A 23,253-nucleotide genomic window follows, 5' to 3' on the forward strand; every position below is an offset into this window, starting at 1 on the left:
CAGTGTATATAGCTTGCCAGCCCCTGCCCCAGTGTATATAGCTTGCCAGCCCCTGCCCCAGTATATATAGCCTGCCAGACCCTGCCCCAGTGTATATAGCTTGCCAGCCCCTGCCCCAGTGTATATAGCCTGCCAGCCCCTGCCCCAGTGTATATAGCCTGCCAGCCCCTGCCCCAGTGTATATAGCCTGCCAGCCCCTGCCCCAGTGTATATAGCCTGCCAGACCCTGCCCCAGTGTATATAGCCTGCCAGACCCTGCCCCAGTGTATATAGCCTGCCAGACCCTGCCCCAGTGTATATAGCCTGCCAGACCCTGCCCCAGTGTATATAGCCTGCCAGACCCTGCCCCAGTGTATATAGCCTGCCTGACCCTGCCCCAGTGTATATAGCCTGCCAGACCCTGCCCCAGTGTATATAGCCTGCCAGACCCTGCCCCAGTGTATATAGCCTGCCAGACCCTGCCCCAGTGTATATAGCCTGCCAGACCCTGCCCCAGTGTATATAGCCTGCCAGACTCTGCCCCAGTGTATATAGCCTGCCAGACCCTGCCCCAGTGTATATAGCCTGCCAGACCCTGCCCCAGTGTATATAGCCCCCCCCTTCCCCGTTGTGCAGCACAACAATACCGGATGGATCGCACAGAAAATCTACGGGTGCCGCCAGAAAGGCGAGTTTTGATTTATTTATTTTTTTGACTCGAGTATAAGCCGAGTTTGGGTTTTTCAGCATATTTTTTGTGCTGAAAAACTAGGCTTATACTCGAGTATATAAGGTACTTCGTTTTTTCATCATCATCATCACATTCGAGAGCCAAAAACAATGTAAAAGTTTCTGTTTCTGTAATGACATTTTCATTTTGTTTTTTCAGTGATTTGTATTCTTATGGCTACATTTTAGGGCGAATAGAAAGTGAACAAAAGATCAAATAAATCAATGAGGAGAAGGAGATGAAATATTAAAAGATTATTACTCATCCAGGCCTTCAACGGACCATGGTGGGCGAAGGACCTAGACACAAACTGGTGGAAGAAATGGGGGGCGCCAGCAGCCACCCACAGCCACCAGAAGTACTCACCTCCTGGCACTCCCGCGGCTTCTATCTTCAGCAGTAACACAACGCAGCTTCATGCGCTCTGCCAGTGCAGACTATGACGACATATTGTGTGCGCCAGTAGAGCGCAGTAAGAAGCTGAGTACTTGTTTTTTAACATACTGGAGAGACTGCAGTGTGCTGGCTACGAATATACTGTGGGTTGTGGGGGCTGCAGTGTGCTTTTTACCTATATACTAGGGGAGGCTGCAGTGTGCAAGCTACCTATATACAGGAGGGGCTGAATTTTGCTGGCTAGCTATATACTGAGGGGCTGCAGTGTGCTGGCTACCTATATACTGGGGGAGCTGCAGTGAGCTGGTTACCTATATACTGGGGGGAATGCAGTGTGCTGGCTACCTATATACTGGGGAAGCTGCAGTGAGCTGGTTACCTATATACTGGGGGAGCTGCAGTGAGCTGGTTACCTATATACTGGGGGGAATGCAGTGTGCTGGCTACCTATATACTAGGCGAGGCTGCAGTGTGCTAGCTACCTATATACAGGAGGGGCTGCAGTGTGCTGGCTACCTATATACTGGGGGGGGCTGCAGTGGGCTGGTTACCTATATACCGGGGGAGCTGCAGTTTGCTGGCTACCTATATACAGGGGGGTTACAGTGTGCTAGTTATCTCAATACTGGGGGCTTCAGTATGCTGGCTACCTATATACTGGGGGTTGCAGTGGGCTGGCTACATATATACTGTGGGGGCTGTAGGGTGACAACTACCTATATGGTGGGGGGGCTGCAGTGTTCTGGTAACAATTATACTAGGAGGGCTGCAGTGTGCTGACTACCAACATACTGGGGAGGTGGCTGTAATTTGCTGGCTAACTATATACGAGGGGGCAGCAATGTGCTGGCTACCTATATACTTGGGGTCACAGTGTGCTGATTTCCTATATACTGGGAGGCTGCAGTGTGTTGGCTAACTATATACTATGGAGGGGCTGCTGACTACCTGTATACTGGAGGGCTGCAGTGTGGTGGATACCTATACACTGGGGCCTGCAGTGTGCTGGCTACCTATATACTGGGGAGCTGCAGTTTGCTGGCTACCTATATAGTGTGCAGGAGGCTGCAGTGTTCTGGCTACCTATATAATAGGGGGGCTGCAGTGTGCTGGCTACCTACATACTTGGGACTCCAGTGTGCTGGCTACCTATATACACAGGGTGCAGAGTGCTGGCTACCTATATACATGGGGTGTAACAGTGTGTAGGGTTAAAGCCCCTAAAAGTCTGGAATTCAGTTCCTGCATATGGTACTTGAATAAAGCTATTTGGGGAATGGAGGATGAGTCCCTTTTGTCTGCTTTCAATCTGCAGCTTCCAGACCTTTGGAGAGTATATTTGGAGCGTGTATTGAGAGCAGGAGCAGATGTATGAGAATTTCATGGGTGAAGGCTCTTCACAGCACAAAATCTGTTGGATGTCTTGGGGGTGGCCATGGACCCCTAGATGGCTTGGGCCCTGGGTTACTACCCAAACAGCCTATTATAATGAGTTCTTTGGAGTAGACGAGTTCTATCCTCTCATTCTGCCCAACATATCCTCCCAGCAACTCCCACTTTCAATTTTCATGCAAGTTCCCAGAAAGCAGGCAGATCCTGCGCATGCACCAGATACCGCGCGTGCACCAGGTCACAGCAGCACAGTGGACAGGCTGGGGATGAGGAAGTAGAGAAATCACCAAGCGTCTTCTGCACATTTTCTGTAATGGTAATGCCCAAAGCAGTGGAGAGCCGGGCCCCAGCGACTGACAGTACACAAGTTCAGCGGGACAAGAATGAGATGTGGAAAAATCTGAGATACGGAAGACAGAAGACAATCAGGAGGTCAGAGAACAGAATACCCTAGCAGGACACCTAGCAGCTGGAACTTATGTACTCAGTCACCCGTCCATTAAGGAAGGTGCCGATCCATACTAGAAGTCTGTGGAGATTGGCTGGGGAATATTAGTAGGAGAATGGGCAGGCCCTCGGCCTACTATTCTTTACGGTGAAACTGCGAATGGCTCATTAAATCAGTTATGGTTCCTTTATTCGTTTATTGTTAATCCTGGTTCTTACGACAACCCAACATTTATAAAATCCAATTGTCAAAGAGACCAAAAATACTCTGGACAATTATAAAGTATACAGTTCCGACTTACATACAAATTCAACTTAAGAACAAACCTGCAGAACCTATCTCGTACGTAACCCTTGGACTGCCTGTATAATCTTGTGACTCCCACTCTCAGGTTTGGGGCGATTCCTAGCGGTTAGACCCCCATTCCAGAACTAGTAGGTTATTTTATGGTTCCCCTTTAAGGTTTATACAAGAAATGAAACCGTTTCACCAGAAATGAGTTTATTATTGACTGATGGTGTATGGACATTTGGATGGACATTTCCTCTCGTTATACTTTGTCCTTTATTATAAAACAAAATGAAATTACGATGAAAAAAAAACTAAACAATCAGTTCCATAGGAAATAAATGTCCCGGAGCCGAAATGAATCTTCCCAGACAAAATCCGAAAAAAAAAAATCAAAAATCATAAAACAAGAAACATCATGAAGTTTATAAGCCGTTTATGCCAGTGAGTGTTTAGATGAAAACCATCAATCAGAAGCATAAAATTATCTCATCTGGCCAATAAAATCCGTGTATTGCATCAATCCCGATTGCATGAGCGAAGCAATGAGATCTTTCATTGGATTAACAGATCGGCGTGAATAAAAATCCCCATTAGAAAGGTTTGCGTTCGCCGCTCGCATCAGCTACAAATCAGCTCCCTACATTATATTATATCATTCAGTCAACACAAGAATCATGGATGAGGTCATGCAGATGGCTCGGCAGAGATATTTATGACCAGACGTGAAAGCAGGGGGCAGTTTGTGGTAATCATCGTCCTGGGCTCTTAATTCATCCCGTATCGTGCGGAAGGCACAGCGCGCTCTTACATACAACCAGAGGACTCATCTGTCTACTCATAGATAGCAACTCAGTACAGGCAGTCCCCGGGTTACATACAAGATCGGTTCTGTAGGTTTGTTCTTAAGTTGAGTTTGTATGCAAGTCAGAACTGTATATTTTATAATTGTAGATCCAGACAAAAATTTTCTGGTGTCTGTGACAATTGTTTTTTAAAAATGTTGGGTTGTCATTCGAACCAGGATTAATAATAAAGCTTCATTACAGACGCCTGTGATACCTGTTATAGCTGATTATTGTGGCGTAAAGGGGTTCTCCCATCTGGGCATTTACATATAATTTAATTCATTTGCCATATATAAACATTTCTTCAATTGGATGTTATTAAAAAAAATGTTCCTGTGTGAAGATAATTTCTCATAAATTCATGTTGTCCCTTAGAAACCAGATGGCTTCCTTGGATACAACCACCTCACACTCTGGCAGCAGTGGCCAGACATGCTCTATTGAGTCCTGCCTGACCTCCCGGATTCAGCAATCATTACCACAGGACGGCTGCGGGACCTGCAGTAACTCCCGGACATTTCATATACAAAAACCGTCTGTTTCTTTGTGCAATCCCTCCAGCAGAGGTGGTCGTATCCAAGGACACAGTCTTGTTTCTAAGGGACCATATCACTACATTTATGAAAAATTAGCTTAATTAATGAAACTGAATGTGACTGCCCAGACGAGAATAACCTTTTAAGGTTAAAGTGCAGTAAATTACTGTCACGGGTGCTCCCACGATCCTTGTTACCAGTGTTCCTCTGTGTTCCTGCTGTCATACCAGGCTCAGACTGTTTCCTGCACATCCTTTACCTTGGCTGCTACTGCGGGCCTCATACCATCTCCCGGTCCAGAGGGTCCACAGACTCCTCCCTCTGGACTCTTCCCATAGAGACTTTCCGTTGTGTTGTCTGTGTGAGCGTTACAATGACCAACATCCAAAACTTATTTTTTTAATTTTTTCTTTTTGCAGTGGATTTCCCCGTGACCCCCAGATCACATGACTGGAGCACATCCGCATCCCTTATCGGAGATGAAGTCCAGGTGCTCCTCAAACAATCATTGAACAATCTTTTTTTTTTTTACTTTCTGATCATTCCAAGCTTTACAAAGATAACTTTTTGGCTGCTTCCGTCATAATCTCCTCCATAAAAATTATATTTTATACCAATGTATGTTGGGAATGTAAATCTCTGTGTTAGAGAAACGGGTCTCCCCCTCAGTAACATTGTAATTATGGGGGATATTTATCATACGCTGGCGCTCGTGATAGCCCCGCCGATGCAAATTCGCAGCCCGATACATGAAGAGGCTTCTGCCTCTTGATGTATCGGGCTGCCAGCTGCGCAGCGTATTTCCTACGCCAGGCAGGGCCTGGCGTAGAAAAGACCGCATCCGGCGCCTTTCCACGTATGAAAAGTCGCCGGCAGCAGCGAGGGCGCGGGGACAGTAACGCCCCGCCGCGCCCCCCCTTCACGCCCCACTGGTGGCGGATTGTGAAAAATAATCGCATTTGCGATTATTTCAGGGCCTCTGCGCCACTGGCGGTGCGCAGAGGTCCTGATAAATATCCCCCTATATCTCTATAAGAAAACCAATGAAACGTAACCTTGCATGTTGGATAATTGTAGATGTGATTCGGTCCGAAAAGCCACTTGTCAATGTATCCGGCGGCTCCTCCTGTGCAGTTTGGGTACAGACCATCGTCACCAATTCCTCCGGGACCCAGGTAGCCTCTAAGGAAAAATATCAAGAAATATATAATAATATAATATAAAAAGTAATAAATATATATATTAATGTTTATAAATACATGTGGGGACATTGATCAGGATTTTTTGCTCATTTTTGAAGGTTTTTTTGTGCTATTTCTGTCTTTGTAGCATATTTTGGCCTGGAAATCTTCATATACCACTGAAAAGCGTGGCAGGCTTATGTACTGAGCCCCCTGTATTCTGATATCCCTAAATAAAATCCAGAGGGGGAGGGGCTAATTTATCATTGTAGTTACGTCTGTTTTCAGGGATACAAATGTCTCACCATTTTCTAAACTACAGACCGAGGTTTTTGCAACATTTGGCAACCGACTCCACTCACTTCATACCACATCTAAGTGTAACCAAGAGACAGATTTATAAAGTGCGACTTTGAAGAAAGCCCCATATTTATGCGCAAATTCACTCCAGTCCCTTCCTGTTGTAGGAAATACTTTGCACAAAATTGGTTCGGTAAAAATTTGCTGCTTTTCACCAAAAAAAAGTTTAAATTCCAATCAACATATTAACACTTCATACACCAGATTTACCAAGTAGTGGAAGACACTGTAATTAATCTGACCTGCATGAGATCTCCAAAGATCTCCGAAAAAAAACTGGCACAAGATGTGGACCTCCCCCCCCCCCTCCATGTCCTTTAGAAATCAACTGTTTAGTATAAGAAGTCGCTCTGTATGTCATTCATTCTCAATGTAATAATTTGGAGAAGAAATCAAAACAAGTTTATTACTTTTTCTTGGTGCCGTAGCGTTTGGTATGGTAAAATCTATTATCTATTTCAAATGCTATTATAATAGGTCTACTTCTGAAAAGTGACACATCCCACTCTTTCTACACATTTCAGGGCTCTTACTATTAAAGGGAACCTGTCAGCAGAAATGTGACTTAATAAACCATTCCAAGTCTGTTGGTTGGCAGCTAAACACTTTCCGGATCATGTTTCTTTCATAGTCTCTGTATGGTGTCATCATTAGAGGGGTCGTCCACTTTCAGTAAAAAATTGATATTGTTCTTGTAAGGAAAAGTTAAACAATTTTTCAATGTACTTTCTGTATCAATTCCTCACGGTTTTCTAGATCTCTGCTTGCTGTTCTTCTATAGAAAGCTTCTATGTTTATTTTCAGTAGATAGAAATCTGCCCCTGGTCACACAGGTGCACAGCTCGTTATATCCCACAGCTCTGATTACTCTATGATACTAATGAGCCGTGCACCTGTGTGATATATAACGAGCCGTGCACCTGTGTGATATATAACGAGCCGTGCACCTGTGTGATATATAACGAGCCGTGCACCTGTGTGATATATAACGAGCCGTGCACCTGTGTGATATATAACGAGGCGTGCACCTGTGTGATCTATAACGAGGCGTGCACCTGTGTGATCTATAACGAGCCGTGCACCTGTGTGATATATAACGAGCCGTGCACCTGAGTGATCTATAACGAGGCGTGCACCTGTGTGATCTATAACGAGGCGTACACCTGTGTGATCTATAACGAGCCGTGCACCTGTGTGATATATAACGAGCCGTGCACCTGAGTGATCTATAACGAGGCGTGCACCTGTGTGATCTATAACGAGGCGTGCACCTGTGTGATCTATAACGAGCCGTGCACCTGTGTGATCTATAACGAGCCGTGCACCTGTGTGATCTATAACGAGCCGTGCACCTGTGTGATCTATAACGAGGCGGGCACCTGTGTGATCTATAAAGAGCCGTGCACCTGTGTGATCTATAACGAGCCGTGCACCTGTGTGATCTATAACGAGCCGTGCACCTGTGTGATATTTAACGAGCCGTGCACCTGTGTGATATATAACGAGGCATGCACCTGTGTGATCTATAACGAGGCGTGCACCTGTGTGATCTATAACGAGCCGTGCACCTGTGTGATCTATAACGAGCCGTGCACCTGTGTGATCTATAACGAGCCGTGCACCTGTGTGATCTATAACGAGCCGTGCACCTGTGTGATCTATAACGAGCCGTGCACCTGTGTGATCTATAACGAGCCGTGCACCTGTGTGATCTATAACGAGCCGTGCACCTGTGTGATCTATAACGAGCCGTGCACCTGTGTGATCTATAACGAGCCGTGCACCTGTGGGACATATAACGAGCCGTGCACCTGTGTGATATTTAACGAGCCGTGCACCTGTGTGATATATAACGAGCTGTGCACCTGTGTGATATATAACGAGCCGTGCACCTGTGTGATCTATAACGAGCCGTGCACCTGTGGGACATATAAGGAGCCGTGCACCTGTGTGACATATAACGAGCCGTGCACCTGTGTGATATATAACGAGCCGTGCACCTGTGTGATATATAACGAGCCGTGCACCTGTGTGATATATAACGAGCCGTGCACCTGTGTGATATATAACGAGCCGTGCACCTGTGGGACCATGGTCATATTTCTGTCCACTGCAAGTAAAAATAGAAGCTTTCTATAGCAGGACAGCAAGCAGAGATCTAGAAAACCGTGATGAATTGATAAGGAAAGTATATTGGATCAGTGGACAACCCCTTTAAGTCACGTTTGAAGTGATGATTAAATTATTGTACAATATAATTGTACAAAGTCATGGAGACGGAGAGTTCAGCACTGAAGTCAAGCTCTCCCCATCTCTGCTGTGACAGACATCACTCACCAGACATCAGGAGAGCCAGTTAGTGATGATCCTGGACATACGGGCATCAAGTAGATCAAATTGGTCATTTTGAGGCAAGACTTCAACCTCAGTGACTTTATACCTCCAGTGTACATCTCACATCAAAGTTAATTTTCTGGATTTTGTGTAAAGAATAAAGGGGAAGGGGGAAGATTTGGAGGAAGAAAAAAGTTGTGAATGTGCTAAAATATAACTTTTATTACATCTCTAAAATCTTGAATGTATCTTCACATTTATCAATGAAACAAACTACTATGGAATTATTTGTAATGCCAAACTTTATCTTGGCCACAACTTTTTTCTTCTTCCAAATCTTCCCCCTTCCCCTTTTTTCTTTACACTGAGTGTTTCCAACATTTGAACACATAACGTTCTCCTAATTTTCTGGATTTTGGCACCAGGTGGGGCCATAAAGGAGGATCTGAAAGCTGTTAAGCTTCTTGACAAGATACTGGTAACAGTTTATCAGGTCAATTTCTGCTGACAGGTTCCCTTTAATCTTCTCAAAGCAGGGTCCAGGTAGAGTACTACAAATACTAGATGCCACTCAGTAAGTAGGATTGGCTGATCAGCAGACACATTCTAGTGATTGATGGGGCTTACGTGGGACACCCTGGCACAGGCAGCAGGAAAGTCAGACACAGCCAAACAGTCTCTAGAGCCGCAATGATGATCCACTCCGGCCAGTACACGACGATATCCCTTACGGCAGCAATCCACTGATGGCTCTGTACAGACAGGAGGAGAGATCGTCAGACAAGCACTTTGGCCACTTCAGGGAGACTTTGCTACAACATCAATATTTCAAGCCTTTCCCCTTTCGTGCTGGTCAGCAGGATCAGTTCTCCTGAACACCCGGCATTGTGTGCAACAAGCAATTACATGATGTTCTGCACATCCCAGCACTACGGCCTGAAGGATTAAAGACAGGAAATCCTGAGATTTGCATTTCTCTATTCTCGGGTACTTGCATCCGCGGATATTCTCTAACACTGCAAATCAATTCTCCCATTGCCAATACATTGCTGATCCGTCCTCATCAGTCTCCAAGAAGACCAATGACCTGACTCAAGAGGAATCTCAAACTTAGTGAACGTAATTTATCAGGCCTTAAACCAGCTTGTGCTGTAAAGTAAACTGTAGTATAACAATTATGTATCGAATATTAAAACAATGGGTTAACCAGAAAACGCCTGGAGGTACTGGCGGACAGAACGCCTGGAGGTACTGGCGGAGAGAACGCCTGGAGGTACTGGCGGAGAGAACGCCTGGAGGTACTGGCGGACAGAACTCCCGGAGGTACTGGCGGACAGAACTCCCGGAGGTACTGGCGGACAGAACGCCCGGAGGTACTGGCGGACCGAACGCCCGGAGGTACTGGCGGACCGAACGCCCGGAGGTACTGGCGGACAGAACGCCCGGAGGTACTGGCGGACAGAACGCCCGGAGGTACTGGCGGACCGAACGCCCGGAGGTACTGGCGGACAGAACGCCCGGAGGTACTGGCGGACCGAACGCCCGGAGGTACTGGCGGACAGAACGCCCGGAGGTACTGGCGGACAGAACGCCCGGAGGTACTGGCGGACAGAACGCCCGGAGGTACTGGCGGACAGAACTCCCGGAGGTACTGGCGGACAGAACGCCCGGAGGTACTGGCGGACAGAACGCCCGGAGGTACTGGCGGACAGAACGCCCGGAGGTACTGGCGGACAGAACGCCCGGAGGTACTGGCGGACAGAACGCCCGGAGGTACTGGCGGACAGAACGCCCGGAGGTACTGGCGGACAGAACGCCCGGAGGTACTGGCGGACAGAACGCCCGGAGGTACTGGCGGACAGAACGCCCGGAGGTACTGGCGGACAGAACGCCCGGAGGTACTGGCGGACAGAACGCCCGGAGGTACTGGCGGACAGAACGCCCGGAGGTACTGGCGGACAGAACGCCCGGAGGTACTGGCGGACAGAACGCCCGGAGGTACTGGCGGACAGAACGCCCGGAGGTACTGGCGGACAGAACGCCCGGAGGTACTGGCGGACAGAACGCCCGGAGGTACTGGCGGACAGAACGCCCGGAGGTACTGGCGGACAGAACTCCCGGAGGTACTGGCGGACAGAACGCCCGGAGGTACTGGCGGACAGAAAACTTACTGATGCCGTCATCGGCTTTTACAGCTTGGGAATTACATTCTCTCTCATCCGTTTACCTAAAAAAATGACTTTTTCTTGGGCTCTCTAGCATCTAGAATCACAGTTCTAGAGTCATTGTAAATATGAGAAACTCATCCTTCAATTTGTCTTTGTCTCACTGTAGCTCATGTTATTTTAAAGAAGAGATGATCATCTTTAAGGCGACTTCAGAGCCAAGCTTCTAGCCACAATAGCAGAATAGCGTGGACACTCCCCCTCTAGCCTCTATAAGGAACTAATCTCGAAGAAAAGGTGACTCTTCTCAGATAATTTGCATACAGTTTTTAATTGATAAATTGTCAAATGCGGAATGTTAGAAAATATATTTATCACCTTTCCTGATTCCATTCCATTTCCTGCCATTAGCTCAGTAGTATAAAAGCTGCCAATGGTGTCCCTTTAAAGGAAACCTACCACCACCACCACCTATTAAGGTAGATCCGGTGGTAGGTGCATCTATCCTATGTAAGGATAGCAATTTTTAGGGCTAATTCTTTACCCCACTATATCTCTTTTTATCTTTAATCTGGAGCTGCGCACACTTGTCCACAAAACCAGAGTTCTGCGCATGCGCAGAACACAGGCCGGCAGCTGCACATTCTCGGCCCGAAAAGCAAAGCTGCTGCGCCTGCGCCGAACTGTGATTTCACGGACGAGTGCGCAACGCTCCTCGTAGCTGCGCCCTGAAGCTATCTGGTAGGAGGATCAAAGAGGCTACTGGGGCGTGGAGTAGCCGGACCGTGTAGCCTCATTAGAAAATTTGCATATTTTCTGATTTAAGATAATAAAAGATATAGTGGAGTAAAGGATTAGCCCTAAAAAGGGCTATCCTGACATACATACAATGCACCTACCACCGGATCTACTTTAATAGACAGATCCGTGGTGGTAGATTTCCATTAACTATAGTGACCAATGCCAGGCAGCTGCTGCTAAGTCAAATACAATTTTGGGATGCATCAGGGGAGATGTAGATGTGAATGACAAGAACATTATTTTTCCTCTACATTAATCAACACACAGAAAACTGTGAGCGATTCCGAGCCCCAGTGATTCAGGGGGAAACAGCTAAAATACAGACAAATCAGAAGACAAAAGGTAATAATGGGAATGGAGGGAAGGAGCACATGGAGAGGCAAACGAGATGCAAAGTACAAATGTACAAACACAAAAGAACAAAAATCACATTTACAGCCAAACTGGCAGGTGCCCAGGACCAGGGTTCATCCCCTCGTACACATTTTTTGGAGAGGCCTTCCTATTGATGAAGGTGGTAATGTATGGAAGCTGCGGCACACGTTACCTCCTCTCCTCCCAAATGTGTTTGACAAAGGTTCTAAGTAATTCGAAACATTACACAAAATATTGTATGACCAGCGATAAGGAAGTTTCTATATTCACATTAATTATTCCCCATCCAAAATCTAATATGCAGGCCTCCAATAAAGAGGTTTTCCCACGGACACATCCTGTGGATAGGGCCTAACGTGCTGATCGGTGGGAGTCTCAGTGATGAGACCACATATCACGAAAACGTGGGGTCCAATGGGGTCCCATGTCGCTCCGTCAGAGTAATGGAGCAGACGGCCGCACATGACCGCTCTACTCCATCAATCTCTTTGTCGTTGACGGAAATTACCGAGTGAAACTCCATTACTCTTACGGAGCCATGAGGGGTTCAATGGAGGTAAGAGGGACCCCATCAGACCCCTCGTTTTTGTGATCTGTGGAGGTCTCATCAGTGACCAGTAAGTTAGGCCATCTCCTATAACTTATGATTGTGGGAAAACCTCTTTAATGGAGGCCTGCATATTAAATTTTACTTCCATTACTTCCTTAGGCCGGCACGACACGTGGCGCTTTTGTCTGCGCTTGCAAACGCAAACGCAGACAAGGTCGCGCCCACCGGGGCCGGCCTCGGCCCGATCGCATCGGCGTTTCTATGGAAACGCCTGCGATCGGGAACAAGCCGCCGGTGTTTCGCGTTAATTTAACGCGAAACACCGGCATCTCGTTCCCGATCGCAGGCGTTTCCATAGAAACGCCGATGCGATCGGGCCGAGGCCCGCCCCGGTGGGCGCGACTTTGTCTGCGTTTGCGTTTGCAAGCGCAGACAAAAGCGCCACGTGTGGCGCCGGCCTCATTCCTGATTGGGAGGTCTCACTGCCTGGACATGCTGCTGTATGGAACGCCAGGGACTTAGGGACTGTCTGCCAATATTCAACTACAGACAAATAGAGCTGCGTTTACTTATTAGGGGAAGAAAACCTGTGTTGAATGTTTTACATGTTATATCATTGAGCACTTCATGTCATGTGACCAGGGTGATGTCATCTAAGGTCCTTTACCCAATAACATTTGTTCTACCCGGTTACATTAACATCTACCTCATGTATATATCTGATCAAATGAAATCACATTTACTTTTTCAACATTTACTTTTTTTACATTTTCAACTGGTGGGAAAACCCCTTTAATATCATTGGACTGACCTCAGGTGAATTCATATACATATTTATACATTTAAGTCTACAAACTGATTTAACATTGTAGCCATGTAAAGGAATGGTTTAGGGACGATTGCAATGCTTTGTAATCATTGTTTTTTAATAAATATTTAGTTTGGGTGGGTTAATTGCAATGACAGGTTCCCTTTAAGGCCTGATCAGGGTGCTCAGTGCTACTTCTAAACAAAACAAAAAATTCATTCAAACCCCCAATTCTAGAAAATTACCTCATCCAGATCCAGACTTGGTTTGCTGAAGAAGGTGTGCATTAAGGCCAAAACAAAATATGTAACCCCCAATCGTTGAAGGACCCCTGGTATCCGAGCCCAGCGCCAAGATACTGCAGAAACAGAACATCATATAGGTGAACTACAGTACAGGCAATCGTCATGTCTTATCACATCATACAGGTGGTCCCCTACTTAAGGACACCCGACTTACAGGTGACCCCTATTTACAGACGGACCCCTCTGCCCCCTGTGACCTCTGGTGACCTCTCTGGATGTTACTATAGCCCCAGGCTGCAATGATCAGCTGTAAGGTGTCTGTAATGAAGATTTATTCATAATCCTTGGTCCCATTACAGCAAAAAATTCTGAAACTCCAATTGTCACTGGGGCAAAAAAATTTTTGGTCTGGATCTACAATTATAAAATATACAGTTTCAACTTAAGAACAAATCTACAGAACCTATCTTGTATGTAACCCGGGGACTGCCTGTACTGAGTTGCTATCTCTGAGTAGACAGATGAGTCCTCTGGTTGTATGTAAGAGCCGCTGTATCTTCCGCATTATATGGGATGAATTGAGGGCCTAGGACGATGATTACCACAAACTGCCCCCTGCTTTCACGTCTCGTCATAAATATCTCTGCCGACCCATCTGCATGACCTCATCCAGGAATCTTGTGTTGACTGAATGAATAATATAATATTAAATTTTTGCCTGGAGCTACAATTATAAAGTATACAGTTCCGACTTACATACAAATTCAACTTAAGAACAAACCTATGGATCCTATCTTGTATGTAACCCGGGGAATGTCTGTATTTTACAGTGGACAGGTCACCTAACCCATGGGGTTCAATAAAAACTTGCATTCCCCATAAAGAAAGAATCTGTTTTTTCTACTTCTGCATTGAACTGTTGCTCTGTTATTCCTCCTAGAAATGTTACAATAAATTGTCAACTGGACATTACCTTACAAAGAGGGATGTGTCCACTCATTATGGCGCAGATACTTTGTTACTTCGGGTGACACCCAGTTGTCAATTTATTCATTAAGCCCTTTGAGTCATCTTACAAAAAAAAAATTGTCTATTCCACTATTTCTATGTTATGGAGTTTTTACCAATTGTCAGGAAGTCTACGCGGCCTTCCGCTATCATCTATAGATTTTTACCAAAATCATTATACAGGACGTCCCCGGGTTACGTACAATAAAAGGTTCCTTGGGTTTGTACTTAAGTTGAATTTGTATGTAAGTTGGAACTGTATATTTTATAATTGTAGATCCAGACAAAGCATTTTTTTGTCGCTGTGACAATTGGATTTTTCACAATTTTAGATGTAATTGGACCAAGGATTATCCATAAATCTTCATTACAGACTGCTTACAGCTGATCATTGCAGTCTGGGACTATAGAAACATCCAGAGAGGTCACCAGAGGTCACAGGGGTCCGTCTGTAACTAGGGGTCGTCTGTAAGTCGGGTAATACCGCCTGTAATAAAAAATTATCATATAAAATGCACATCAAATGGAGAATTCTAGATCTGTGCCATGAACAATTGCACTTGGAGTCGATGGTCTCACACAAGGGGTTAATCCGTCTGGTTCTTACGTCATGGCGTCTCACGCGCTATAGGATTCGTGTCATAGGGATAACATGCTTTTAAGATCCCGTACATTACATTAAAGAGCAATGGTCGTCATTCCAGGCAGAGAGGATTGTAGATGAATCAAAGTGCGAGTATTCCCCTTAGTGCCGCCATTAATGGATTAGCGCGCTCTCTCTCTTTTATCCGCTTCATGTCCCAGAATCCTCCTCATGTCTCTGGCCTGTACATTGCCCTGCGCCTCATACACCTCATACCTCAACCAATCAATGGAAGGTGACAAGAAAATGTAACGGAGAGAAATCTTACCCCAGCAAGTGTCAGAATAACAGATATACCCGGCTCCCCTAAAGAGAACCGCTCATCAGCAATTGGCCTATTAAACCACCCGGTTACTTACAGGATTGGTTCTGTAGGTTTGTTCTTAAGTTGAATTTGTATGTAAGTCGGAACCGTATACTTTATAATTGTAGCTCCAGGCAAAAAAATTTGGGTCTATTGGATTTTAAAAATGTTGGGTTGTCATAAGAACCCGGATTAACAATAAAGCTTCATTACAGACGCCTGTGATATCTGTTATAGCTCTTTACAGTAAATTACCAAAATCCAGAGAGCTGTTTGTAACTAGGGGTCGTCTGTAAGTCGGGTGTAAGTCGGGGGACAGCCTGTACCAGTATAATGTCAGGCACCGTGACAACTTCTAGCTTTTGTTTCTTTCATGGACTTTGGTGGTGGCATCAAATCAACTTTGAAGTGAGATGTAAATTTGATGTATAAAGTCACGGAGGTGGAGACTTTAGCACTAAAGTCACGGTGAGGACCTGTGAACGCCTCCTGCTCCTGTGGGATTGACATCATGCATCGCACTTCAGCAGATCTGGTTAGTGATGACCCTGAAAGCGGGACCATAAATTACAGTGAAGGGGCTTTTTGAGGAAGAGAGAGCTTGACTTCAGTGTTAAAATCTCCTCCTCCTTGACTTCATACAACCAATTTAGATCTCACTTCATAGCTGAATTTCTGCATGATGTCATCACGATGGATCACGAAAGAAAAATGACCTGGAAGGTGTTTAGGTGCTTAACATCATACTGGCTGTGGTTTATTATGTCCATTTCTGCTGACAAGTACTTATATAAAGCGATTTGAAGTTTGGAGATATAGGGAATGGCAAAGTCTACGTCTGAAATTTCCCTCTAAAACTGTATTTTTTACAAGTTATTTATTGGCTGTCGTAACATGATTGAGTCAACAGCTCTTCTGGGAGAACACGTGTAACCGGCAAAGCTCACCCTGGCTCCTCCCCACTGCATGTGACAAGAGGACAGTGTATATGTATAAGGGGTGTGTAAGGTCTTCTTGTCGGCTGTCCGTCCAGACCTTTCCCTGCGTATCCTCACAACCAAAACCTGCCCTCCTCAACTCATGCACCAGCTGACAACTATTCCTGCCCCTGGTAGGGTAATTTAGTTACTTACACAAATCCCCAAACCTGGGTATTCTATGCGGAAGAGTCCACACCCTTGTGGGTGTTAGGGGTAAAAGAACACCCAATCCTTCAGACTTCATTCCCTTATTTAGACTTATTCTTTGATTCACCTCACTGTCCAATGAAGCAGGTCTGCCAAACGCGCGTCGGGTGTCTCATTGGCCCTTTTGATCGCCCACCTTGATTTCGGGTAAGTGGACTGTTGGTATGTGGATACTATGATAGCGGATGGTACCTCCGGTCTGTATTACACTGTATTAAGCAACAATCCCCTTATGTTGGACTGTTTACCCCTGTTCAGATTGTATCTTCACCTGCTCTTATTGGGTTTATTTAGAAATAGCAGAAATAAGGGGGGGGGGGGGGGTCGGTGTACTTCGTGGGGGCCCAATTCCACACAGGGCTACTTGTTTTTCTCCCCTTCCTTTGAATTATTTTCTATGATATACATTTGTATATATATGTTGTGCATTGGCAATTACATACAGTAGAGTTTTATTGATAGTTTTGCAGCTCTTTGCACTTTTGTGATGTATTGTTCATTAATTGTGTAATAAAGATTTGATTTACTTATTGATCAAAGTTTTTGCGTGCGCTCTTTTATGGAGGTTTAATAGGGATTATCTTAATGTGTTGTGGTTCTCCAAACTCCGAGCAGTGATATTGGATGATATATATGTTCAGCCCTGTAGTTGGAGATTTTTTGGCTTTCTATAATTATATGTACATTCAGATGGGGCTTGTCCTCTGTGATACCAATCAGATCCGTTGGGCAAAGCTGCAGTCAGGTAAATGAGAAGGAATCACTGCAGTGTGGAACTTAGAATTGGTGGGTGTCCTGGCAATAAGACCTCGTGATCCTTAAAGGGATATTCTCGTCTCAGCAGTCACATCCAGATTAATTAATCTGTTATATATAAACATTTCTTCAATTAGATGTCATTAAAATAATTGTTCCTGTGTGAAGATAATTTCAGAAGACTGTGTCCTTGGATACGACCACCTCTGCTGGAGGGATTGCACAAAGAATCAAAAGGTTTTTGTATATGAAATGTCCGGGAGTTACTGCAGGTCCCACATCCGTCCTGTGGTAATGATTGCTGAATCCAGGGGGTCAGGCAGGACTCTATAGCGCATGTCTGGCCACTGCTGCCAGAGTGTGAGGTGGTCGTATCCAAGGAAGCCATCTGGTTTCTAAGGGACAACATGGTTACATTTATGAGAAATTATCTTCACACAGGAACATTTTTTTAATAACATCTAATTGAAGAAATGTTTACATATGGCAAATAAAATTAAATTTAAATGCCTAGATGGGAAAACCCCTTTAATGGGGTTTTCCCATCTGGCCATTCACATTTAATTTAATTGATATACAAAAACCTTTTGTTTCTTTGTGCAATGCCTCCAGCAGAGGTGGTCATATCCAAGGACACAGTCTTGTTTCTAAGGGACCATATCACTACATTTATGGGAAATTATCTTCACACAGGTAAAAAAAATGTTTAATAACATCTAATTGGAGAAATGTTTATATAAGGCAGATTAATGAAACTGAATGTCAATGCCCAGATGAGAATAACCCTCCTATGGTAGGATAACCCAGTTTACTACGGTAATACCTATACTGTTCTCCGGAACATTTTCATCAGTAAAGAGGTTTACAATTACCCTGAGTACTCGTCAGCGTCTATTTGCAAAGAGTTTTTTGAAAACGGCCAAAGAGATTTGATTTTGATGTTGCTTTTTTTCCTGCCTTGTAAATAATAATGACAATGCAGGAAATCTATAGTGTCCCAGAAACAATTCTCTGCCGAGCTCTTTAATTTACAGCATTGAATTGCTGTAGACCCAGAACGGGGCAAATAAATTTGGAAACAAATGGAATTGTTGTTTATTATTATTATTATTATTATTATAATAATATGGAATTATTATAGGTCCTCGTAGTGTAGAGGATCTAGAGATCTAATACCTTATATACTCGAGTATAAGCCTAGTTTTTCAGCACAAAAATATGTGCTGAAAACCCAAACTCGGCTTATACTCGAGTAAACAAAATATAGGTTTTACCAGGTTTTTGTGGTAAAATTAGGGGCCTCGGCTTATACTTGGGTCGGCTTATACTTGAGTATATACAGTATTTATCAATCTTATTTCATGCATAGGAAACATATTATAAAGGGATAGTACAAGGCTTGTCCAGGCAGTTTGTAAAAAAGCTAAAAAAATTTTGAAAAAAAAATGAATCACAGCTGCACAAATGTTGCAAAAAAATATATATTCACTTTACTGATTTTCCATAATATCCAACCCAATTGATCCCAAGCACCGGATTACTCTCTGCTGTAGCCAGTTACTGGTCTCCGATGTCCCTGAGTGGTCGCCCTATGCTAAGAAGGACCGGTGTTCAATAGAATGGGGTTTACCCAGGAATATGTATGTATGAGACTGTTCTCTATAATTATTGTGTTTTACAGCATTCTAAGCCTATTATATATATATGATTGGACCGGTCACCTTTATCTTACATTTACTGATGTATCCGAATGTATGTGTCCGAATAAGATGTTCCTCAGGATCTCTCTTATTATGGCTCTATATGGCACTATTGGGAAAATATAGACTTTAATGTATGCACTTGAGGGGGACAGGCTAGCGTTACCTGGGGGTGTGCATACATTAAAACACGAGACGAGGCTGACATAAGTCTGAGTGCCCCAGGGTAATTTGCATAACTTTTATAACTCTGCGGCATATAGAGTCATAATAAAAGAAGTCCCGAGGAGCAGTGTTCCTCAGAATCTTCTTATTAGGACGCATCTGCCATCACTAAGAAGATGGTGCATGTCCTTTAAGAGAAGGGACTACAATTATTTTTTTCTGCTGACAAATTACAGGATCTGAGATCATAGTTGTATGATGAAAATAACCCCTCAGATGCCACGCTCACATATGTCAATCGGCAGAGAGCAAGTGGTTGTGCTGCCCACTCAATCCCTAGACAGGTGTTTAATTTTATGGTAGTTGATAAGGTACCATAGGAATTTAAGAACCACCAAAAACACTTCCTCGTAGCAAGTACAGGCAGTCCCCGGGTTATTTACAAGATAGGGTCTGTAGGTTTGTTCTTAAGTTTAGTTTGTATGTAAGTCGGAACTGTATATTTTATGATTGTAATCCCAGCCAGAACTTATTTGGTCTCTGTGACAATTGGATTTTGAAAATGTTGGGTTGTCATAAGAACCAGGAGTAACAATAAAGCTTCATTACAGACACCGGTGATAACTGTTACAGCTGATTATTGTAGCCTAAGGCTAAAGTACAATAATTACCAACATCCAGAGGTCTGTCTGTAACTAGGGGTCGTATGTAAGTCAAGTGTTCTTAAGGAGGGGACCGGCTGTAATGTGCTTCAAAGTTTACAAACAGAAGGTTTCCTTCTCATGGACCTTGTGAATTTACTTGCATTGTGAGTAGGACATTGTGTCATAGCTGCGTCCTGGAACTCCTGGAATAACGGTCCCGCTCCACAGGTCAATATTCCACCATTAAGAAATTGTATCGGGCTGAACTTCAGCCACATGACACTTTATTACCGTGGATTAACAACATGAAATTATTTATATGCGATTACAGGAAAAATGCTTCCCGCAGCCGTAACATCTCGCCTGTCAATATTTATGGTGATTAATATTTCGAGGCAACGTGCAATTCAACATAAGAGGCAAAGTGCGGCTTATGCAATGGTAGAAGGACGACAATGCAAGTGTCATGAACATAATGGGGCACATTTATTAAGGGTCCCGCGGCCGTATTTCTGTCAGGTTTTCCCAATGTTTTGGGGGATTGTGCCCCTGGGACATGCATTTAGAAGGGGTTTGTGTTCCACGCAATCAGATTTTGGCGCATCGGCGCAGGCTTTCATGTGACAGAAATCAGGGGTGGGGCCATCGGACAATCTGACTGATTCATACAAACCGCAGGATTTATTTTTCAATTTGTATCGCAAGATCAAGCACTTAAATGCACCAGGAAAAAGAAGGTGAACTCCGGGGACCTGAGTGGGGAAGTGACACATGCAGGATATCAGACACATGATCTTAGTGACTCCCCGCACAGTGCATTATACACGAACAATGCACTTACATGCACCAGGAAGAATAAGGTGAACTCCGGGGACCTGAGCGGGGAAGCGACACATGCAGGATATCGGATGCAGGATCTTAGTGACTCCCCGCACAGCGCATTATACACAGACAATGCACTTACATGCACCAGGAAGAAGAAGGAGAACTCCGGGGACCTGAGCAGGGAAGTGACACATGCAGGATATCGGACGCAGGATATTAGTGACTCCCCACACAGCGCATTATACATGGACAATGCACTTACATGCACCGGGAAGAAGGTGAACTCCGGGACCTGAGCGGGGAAGTGACACATGCAGGATATCGGACGCATGATCTTAGTGACTCCCCGCACAGCGCATTATACACGGACAATGCACTTACATGCACCAGGAAGAAGAAGGTGAACTCCGGGGACCTGAGCGGGGAAGCGACACATGCAGGATATCGGGTGCACGATCTTAGTGACTCCCCGCACAGCGCATTATACTCGGACAATGCACTTACATGCACCAGGAAGAAAAAGGTGATTTCCGGCGGACCTGAGCGGGGAAGCGACACATGCAGGATATCGGACGCATGATCTTAGTGACTCCCCGCACAGCGCATTATACACGGACAATGCACTTACATGCACCAGGAAGAAGAAGGAGAACTCCGGGGACCTGAGCGGGGGAAGGGACACATGCAGGATATCAGGCACAGGATCTTAGTGACTCCCCGCACAGCGGATTATACACGGACAATGCACTTACATGCACCAGGAAGAAGATGGTGAACTCCAGGGACCTGAGCGGGGAAGTGACACATGCAGGATATCGGACGCACGATCTTAGTGACTCCCCGCACAGCGCATTATACACGGACAATGCACTTACATGCACCAGGAAGAAAAAGGTGATTTCCGGCGGACCTGAGCGGGGAAGTGGCACATGCAGGATATGGGGCGCAGGATCTTAGTGACTCCCCGCACAGCGGATTATAGACGGACACTGCACTTACATGCACCAGGAAGAAGAAGGAGAACTCCGGGACCTGAGCAGGGAAGTGGCACATGCAGGATATCGGACGCACGATCTTAGTGACTCCCCGCACAGCGCATTATACACGGACAATGCACTTACATGCACCAGGAAGAAGAAGGTGAACTCCGGGGACCTGAGCGGGGAAGTGGCACATGCAGGATATCGGGCGCCTAATCTTCTTGAATCGCGGCACAGCACATTCTGGTCGGACAATGCACTTTAGGGGATCGCGCAGGACAGGTAAGTAAATTTGCCCCAATGTGTAATGTCGATTTGCTGACTTGGATCTGCTAGGATGTGAGTGGCACCATCATACAAGACTTACCCCCTCCCGTGTCTATATCTAGATTCTATTATTCTCTCTACATTATACACTACCCTAGATGCTCTACAAATGCACCATATTGATCACAGTGGCTGAGGCTGATGATAAACTTGATGTATCTGCAACATCCCCCACCGGGGCCTAGCCCTTTGAGGTGACGCCTGGAGTCAGCCGGGGCCCGCGGTACCGGAGTGGCTGGCGGTTGCGGCCTAAGCACGCTATTGTCACGGTGCTTGGTACGGGGGAACCGGAGGGCTGTCCTACAGCCTGGCAGGTCTCCAGCAGGGTGGTGTTGGCAAGAAATGATGAGGGAGCGGCTGCTATAGCGGATCTCCCTGGGGCAACCCCTTAATGTCCCGAGTGTGAGTCTCTGGGTGATGGACAGGGTGCCCGGTGCTGAAGGCAGCCGTATTAGCAGGGACCAGACGGAGACAGAAGTTGAAGAAAACAACTTACAGTTCTTTATTTGAACCGCAGGAACCGCAGCAAACGTGCCTTTAACAGGTAGATGGGGTGCCGAGATGTGAGTTGGAGGGAGCCTCAGGAGATAGTTCACCAGCCTGGATGTAGAGGGCAGGCTGGGAGGCAGCTGTGTCCTGGTAGGAAGCTTCAGCTTGTCCTGTAGGGCTTCAGGTATCACCTTCAAAGGTAAGATGATACCCCTTTCCTCACTACACTAACTCTAGTCTAATCCTCCACTCTTCAGAGGCAGGGGCTAGGCTCTTCCTGCTCTGGTATGGGCTAGACAGAGATTTCTCACTCACTCACTCTCTAGGATTCTCCTACACTAGAATCTCTCTGAATCCTTACTAGAATAATCACTAACTCCTCTCTTCTCTCTCCTGAGAGAGACTTCTCTAGAACATTCCTGGCCAGAGGTTTTATTACCTTCCTTTGGTCAGGTGGTGGCTGCTCCTCCAATCACATCTCAGCTCACAAAGCACAGGATGTAACACATATCATTGGACAACAGCATCTTGCATCATACAAAATACTTAACCTCTGCCTTGCCAGGCAGGATTAACCACTGCAATACCCCTATGTCCTATCAGGACCATGTAGTGTGAGGTGATTACATGCAGGTGGGACGTATTCGCAAACCCTCTCTCGCCATTGCATCGGCGAGGGTGTTGCATATCTTTACATGACAATTTGGTTTCCTTCGGCAAATTTTAGTGATGTTCATTTAGGGGAAACACCTTTTTAATATTGTGAAACAAATGCCTAATACACATATT

The 23,253-nt window shown here is 45.3% G+C and overlaps 1 protein-coding gene across 6 annotated transcripts in view; it reads right to left on the reverse strand.

The window, feature by feature from the left end:
* The window catches only part of LOC140105815 (heparan-alpha-glucosaminide N-acetyltransferase-like), a 237,123-nt gene that overhangs the window by 81,826 nt on the left and 132,044 nt on the right, over positions 1–23,253 (reverse strand). For all 6 annotated transcript variants that reach the window (XR_011850641.1, XM_072129916.1, XM_072129914.1 and 3 more), the window contains 3 exons: positions 13,437–13,549; positions 9,120–9,244; positions 5,673–5,799 (listed from right to left, as the gene is read on the reverse strand). Coding sequence is in view for 5 of the 6 variants with exons in the window: in XM_072129916.1 (XP_071986017.1) it covers positions 5,673–5,799; positions 9,120–9,244; positions 13,437–13,549 (365 nt within the window). In the remaining variant the exon portion in view is untranslated. The remainder of the gene's footprint in view (positions 1–5,672; positions 5,800–9,119; positions 9,245–13,436; positions 13,550–23,253) is intronic.

The sequence above is a fragment of the Engystomops pustulosus genome, chromosome 11 (genome assembly GCF_040894005.1).
Source record: "Engystomops pustulosus chromosome 11, aEngPut4.maternal, whole genome shotgun sequence".
NCBI lineage: Eukaryota > Metazoa > Chordata > Amphibia > Anura > Leptodactylidae > Engystomops > Engystomops pustulosus.